This window comes from Pinus tabuliformis, chromosome 1_2 (assembly GCF_031772625.1).
Source record: "Pinus tabuliformis cultivar Carrire ecotype Pingquan chromosome 1_2, CPIR1, whole genome shotgun sequence".
In the NCBI taxonomy this organism is placed as follows: Eukaryota; Viridiplantae; Streptophyta; class Pinopsida; order Pinales; family Pinaceae; genus Pinus; species Pinus tabuliformis.
In genome coordinates this window covers 1,049,724,688-1,049,731,413 of record NC_142298.1, presented here as the reverse complement: position 1 = coordinate 1,049,731,413, position 6,726 = coordinate 1,049,724,688, and the positions used below count along the sequence as shown (strand labels likewise).

The 6,726-nt window shown below is 36.2% G+C and overlaps 1 protein-coding gene across 1 annotated transcript; it reads left to right on the top strand.

Annotated features, from left to right (window-relative positions):
- The first annotated feature begins 4,198 nt into the window (after window positions 1–4,198).
- Window positions 4,199–5,191, top strand: LOC149209733 (putative LRR receptor-like serine/threonine-protein kinase At3g47570). Its single transcript, XM_089398726.1, has one exon. The coding sequence runs from the start codon at window positions 4,199–4,201 to the stop codon at window positions 5,189–5,191; it is 993 nt and encodes a 330-aa protein (XP_089254852.1).
- Window positions 5,192–6,726: the final 1,535 nt, after the last annotated feature.

Sequence of the window (6,726 nt, the reverse complement as noted above, 5' to 3'; positions counted from 1 at the left end):
GATCTTCTAACACCACTTTCAGGTGTTTGGGGTGCTTGTTGCTGTTGTGGTGGTTGTTGTTGTTGTGGTTGTTGATTATTATTATTTTTAGGCACCTTTACTTTTTCAGTGATTTCATCAAGGACTGTGTATTCCTTGTTTTCTTTTTCCTGTTTCTTTTCTTGCAACTTATTCTTATACAAGACCTTTTCATTGAATATTACATCTCTACTCCTAATGATTTTGTGATTTTCGTAATCATATAAGCGATAACCAAAATCATTAACACCATATCCAATAAAGGTACATTTCTTTGACTTTGCATCACGCTTTGTTCTATTTTCTTTATCAATATGGACAAAGGCCTCACAACCAAAAGGCTGTAAAAAAGAGTAATTTACCTTTTTACCTGTCCATGCTTCCTCTGGAACACCACCATCCAAGGAACTTGAAGGCCCTTTGTTTATTAGATAAACAGCAGTATCTACAGCATCTGCCCAAAACTGTAAAGGCAATCCTGCATGCAATCTCATGCACCTTGCACGCTCCATGATTGTTTGTTCATCCTTTCTGACACACCATTTTCTTGTGGTGTTCTTGGAACTGTCTTCTCTCTGTGAATTCCATGCTCTGAACAGTACCTATCAAACTCTTTGCTGCAATATTCACCTCCATTATCTGATCTAAGACACTTCAATTTCTTTCCTGTCTCAATCTCAACCAAAGCTTTCCATTTCTTGAAAGTATCAAATACATCAGATTTATTCTTAATACAATAAATCCAAGTTTTTCTAGTTGCATCATCAATAAAAGTAACATAATAACGAGAGCCACTGAGAGATGATACTTGAGCAGGTCCCCATACATCTGTATGCACAAGCTCTAATTTTTTGCTCTTCTTTTCTTTCCCAACTTTGAGAAATCTGACTCTCTTCTGTTTTCCATAAATGCAATTCTCACAAAAGTCCAAATCAACATTCTTCAAACCCGGCAACAAATTCCTTGAGTGAAGAATCTTCATCCCCTTTTCACTCATGTGTCCGAGCCTATGATGCCATAATGCTGCATCTGCTCCTTTGGAAGTTAAAGCATTAACAGAGTCAGAAATACCATTGCATAAATACAATGTACCAACCTTTTCGCCTTTTGCTATTACCAGGGCTCCTTTGGTGACCTTCCAAGCTTTATCTGTGAAAGTTGTCACACAACCTTCACCGTCTAACTGCCCTGTTGAAATCAGATTTTTCTTTAGATCTGGAACATGCCTTACCTCCTTTAGTAGCCATTGGTTTCCATTCTGCTGTTTTACAAGAACCTTACCCATTCCAACAATTTTACAGGGTTTATCATCACCCAAACGAACTTGTCCAAAATCTCCTTGAACATAGTCATGAAAGTATTTCTTATCAGGTGTGGCATGGAATGAGGCCCCTGAATCTACCACCCAGGAATCAGTAATATTTTCGAAAGAAAGAATCAAAGCATCTTGTAACACCTCACCTGTCACATTTGCTTCATGATTGTTTTCTTGCTGTGAATCTCCTTCTTTTCCCTTTCGAGATCTACAGTCTTTCTTTAGGTGTCTTTTATTTCCGCATTTCCAGCACACTATCCCCGATCTGGACTTGGATATGACTTTCCTTGATTTACTACGATATCCTGAGCTCTTTCCTCTTTCCATTTTTCTTCCCCTAGACTCTACACTCAAAGCATTACCCGATGTCTCATCGGAGCTTTTCCGTCGCATTTCCTCGCTAAGGATAGCACTGACAACATCATCAAACTTTAAAGTACTAGATCCAGAAACAGAGCTACTAATAGCCATTACTAAACCATTCCAACTTTCTGGTAATGAGCACAAGAATAACAGAGCTCTAACTTCATCATCAAAGTTTACCCCTACAGAACATAACTGACTTGTAACAGTATTAAAATCATTTAAATGGTCTGCAACAGATCCACCTTCCGACATCTTCATATTAAATAACCATTTCATAAGAAATACCTTGTTTGAGGCTGAGGGTTTTTCATATAGTTTCTCCAACGCCTTAATCAAACCCTCTGTTGTTGTTTCCTTCGAAATGTTGAAGGCGACCGACGCTGCGAGGCACAACCGTGTTGTTCCGAGTGCCTTTCTATCGAGAAGGTTCCATTCTTCATCTGTCATACCCGTCGGCATCTTTGCTTTTCCGCCCAATGGTAGGTATAGATCTTTCTTATACAGATAATCTTCCATTTGCATCTTCCACAACAAGAAGTTTTGGCCGTTAAATTTCTCGACCCTAAACTTACCATCTTCCACCATTGCTCCCACTCGAACGAGGAACCCTTCTTTCCTGTGAGTTTATCAGCCAAATAGACCTTCGGCTTTGATACCAAATGTTAAGAAATTTACTAATAAGATCTCATTAGCATTGGCCAAAACCCTGGCCAATCCGACCAAGTGAGCCTTCACCGCTCACCTCCAAGGCTTGCATTACAATGAAGTCCTTCCAGCTTTTTATAAGCTCCATTACATATAATACCACGGGCAGAATACTATGAGTGCACAATACCATGTGCCCCAAAACCATCACTACTTTGACTCTATCCTGAGTCAAGTTTACCTAACACCATTTCCCCTTGCCTCGGCAATTTGTCGTTTCTTCGCACACTCTATCTCAGAGGCAATGATCTAACTGGTCATATCCCGTCTTAATTGGGACACATCTTTTGTGTGAGGGTGCTTGATTTGGCACATAATGAATGGAAGGAAATATCCAAACTCAACTCGGCAGTTGCAGAAATTTGACTCTTCTGGCACTCTCCTTCAACAATCTAACTGTAAATATCCCTAGCGAGTTGGGTTCCCTCCCACATTTTCAAAATCTTTACCTGGGAGTCACCGAGCTGACAGGTACCATTCCCTCTTCCTTGGAAAATCTTTCAGCATTGATTGAGTTTGGTTTGGAATCAAATAGTCTCACCGGTCCTATTCCGAGTCAACTTCACAGTTCCAGAAATTTGACTCTACTGTCACTCCACAACAACTGTCTGATGGAAAATATCCCGAGGGATTTAGGTTCCCTCCCACATTTATTTGAAAGTGATTTGGTTGGGAGAGAAAGACCTAACAGGTACCATTCCCTCTTCCTTGGGAAACCCATGTGCAAGAACTTTCAATTGTCCAAAATGATTTGTGTTGCATTCCCACATCCTTGTCAAATATGTTTAAATTGCAATATCTCAATTTAGCTTTAAATCAAATTAATGGAGAGATTCCAAAGTTTATTGGAAAATGTTCTAACTTGGTATCACTCGGTTTAAGTCATAACAAGCTGAGTGGGACCATGCCTATAAATTTGGTTAAGTTATCTTTTCTAGAAACATTGCTTTTAAATAAAAATCAACTTGATAGTGGTAATGTTATAAATATGCTTTTTCATATAGCTCTTACTAATTTTTCTCACTTAAAGTACCTATGGTTGCACAACAATAAATTAAGTGGTATTTTTCCCCTTGCCATAGGTAGACTTTCTACTAATTTATCTATATTAGGGTTATCAAATAATAAAATACAAGGGAACATCCCTCCACATATAGGAAATCTTAGTAGCTTAACTTTCTTAAATTTAAGTGAAAATTTTCTAAATGGTAATGTTCCACTATTAGGAAAACTTATAAAAATAGAAAGATTGTATTTAAGTAACAATAATTTGGAAGGAAACATACTGACGATTTTGAAGGATTACACCACATTGGTCTCTTGGATGTTAGTCAAAATAATCTCTCTGGAAAGATTCCAAATTCCCTTTCACACATTAAACAACTAAGAAGACTACATCTTCATCACAACAAGTTATCAGGAAGCATACCTTCCAACTTACTAGATTGTATAAATTTGGAATTGCTTGACCTATCTCACAATAGGCTCTCTAGAAGTATACCACATGAAATTTGTAAACTTTCTAATCTACAATTCTATTTGAATTTTTCATGGAATTCATTGGAAGGTTCCTTGCCCATGGAGATTGGTAAAATTGCAATGGCTCAAGCTATAGACATTTATTTCAATTAATTGATTGTGGCAATTCCCCCTGCACTTGGAAGTTGCAATGAGCTACAATTATTAAACTTATCTCACAATTCCTTTCAAGGGTCTATTCCAGATTCACTTGGAAGTTTACAAAGCCTTGCAAGCCTGGACCTCTCTTCCAACAACTTATTAGTTGTAATATCAATGGTTGCACTCAAGAATTTGAAAATGCTTCAAAGCTTGAATTTGTCTTTCAATAATTTCATAGGGGAAATTCCAGAAGGAGGCTTTTTTGAAAATCGAACAATTGTCATGTCCTTAATTGGAAATCCTAGCCTTTGTGGATTGCAAGTATTTCAACTGCCTGCATGTCAAACACCAAGACATCATTTTGCACTTGTGAAAAGATTGATACTGGCAGTGAGTGGAGCTGCTTTTATATTATGTTGTTTAATTTTGGGATTCCTTTGGAAAAGAAATATGCCTATGCAAAACTTTGATTCCTCAAAAGCCATTTTTCAAAGGTTGGAGCACAAAAGTATCTCATATCAAGAGCTTCATATAGCAACTAATGGATTTGTCGAGGACAACTTGTTGGGGACAGGGAATTTTGGTTCAGTTTATAAAGGAATTTTGAGTGATGGAACACTTGTTGCTGTAAAAGTTTTCCAGTTGCTAAAGGACAAGGTTGAAAAGAGTTTCAAAGAAGAATGTAGTTTCTTGCAAAAGGTTCGACATCAAAATTTGGTGAAAATCATAACCTCATGTTGCAACATTGATTTCAAAGGATTAGTGTTCAAATTTATGTCTAATGGAGGCCTGGAGAAGCATTTGTATCCTAATACAAATGACAACAATGGTGAAGCTGCATGTGAAATGGGACTAAAAACACGATTGGACAATGCAATAGATGTGGCACATGCCATTGAATATCTCCACCATGATTCTTTTGTGATGGTAGTGCATTGTCATTTAAAACCCAATAATGTGCTTATTGATGAAGACATGTCGAGGCATGTAACCGATTTCGGTATTGCAAGATTAAATAATGAAACCTCCACAGAGTCACTTACTTCATTATTTTCTTTGAAAGGATCTATGGGCTATATTGCACCAGTTATGACATTTAGAATGTTAAATGTTTATGTGTTGTTTCTAAATGCCTCATCAACATTTTTGTATGGGCCAGTAGGGTAAAATTTGATGAACGTTATCATGAATGCAAAGTATGGATTCAGTGAGCCAACGTCTAACAAAGGAGATATTTACAACTATGGCATTTTGTTATTGGAAATTCTTACGAGGAAACGACCAACTAATGATATGTTTTATGGTGACCTGAACTTGCACAAGTGGGTAAATCTAGCCTTTCCAAGTAGAGTAATGGAGGTAATTGACCACAACCTTCTTAAGGGAGGTGGATGGAGATTAATTTGAAGAAAATAATGTATTCAATTGCATAATTTATTTGACACGGATCACTTTTCTTTGTTCGAAAGATTCACCCAATGAACAACCAACTATGAGAGATGTAGTGTTGGTATTGGAGAGGCTCATAAATGATTTGGGGGCAAATACAATTGCTTCTAGGAGATTAAGACAAAGCATATCTATATTTCTTAGCAATAAAATGCATCAAGGAGTGATGCACATGCATCAAATGCCCATAGTTCTTCTTCATTTTAGTTTGTGAAAATTGCAATGCCAGAAGATTTCAATATTGTTATTATTCATACAGTGGCAATTATTTTTTTATCTTATAATTGTTGAAGTAAACCTCTGTTAGTATTTTTATCTACATGTCGTGATTGTCAAAAGAAAGAGTACATGTTTTTGCAACACAATATTATATGAATTGCAACTGGTTTGTTTTATTATCCATTCATAACGTCAAAATTTTTAATTGTCAAAAAAATAATTCTGTTCTTTTTTTTCCTATAATTGAAAGGAAATGATTATTAAAAAAAAAATGACTTATAAACACATATTTTAGCTTAATGAATTGATTTTAATAATTATGTTGGAGTTTGATTACTTTTTAAATATTTTCTTTAATTGTTCAACTAGATTTTCATTAGTGTTTACTATCGATTTATAATTTATATTAATATGAAAATTAAATGCTTTAATAACATTTTATTAACTAGATGAAAAATTTACATCTTAATGTGATTTATTACTATTGTCCATGATGTCAATATTCATATCTGCAATGTAAGAGCCCCTAGAAAAAAATCTTAGGAAATTAATTGTATTATCCTTGGAGCATAAGTGGATGGATTATAATTGTATTATCCTTGGAGCGATCATGGGAAATGGAGCAGGACTTGAAACAACGATGATCTGTAAGTTCAGATTTTGGTGTTATAGACATCTCTCATAGATAACTGCTTATTGGATCTGTAACAAAGAGCCTTGTTTATGGGATCTGTATGATTCAGCACACAATTATCTTCATTTTTTTCTCTTAATTCCAATTAATTTTGGACATTTTGTATGATGCAGCTGGGTCTAATCTTCTACGGGCAAGTAAAATATTATAGATCTGAGACATAGATCTGAACGGCCTGTGTGGCTCCCTTTTGTAAAATTCTGCAGAAACATTTTTATACTTAGCAGGAGACCATTCTATAGATGGTTCCCAGCTTCGTGAAAATAGTTGCTGGCTTAGATCCGTCCACCTCTGGGAGGTAAGCTCCTGCCCATATCGTCAGTGAAGCCCCAGCTCCCAC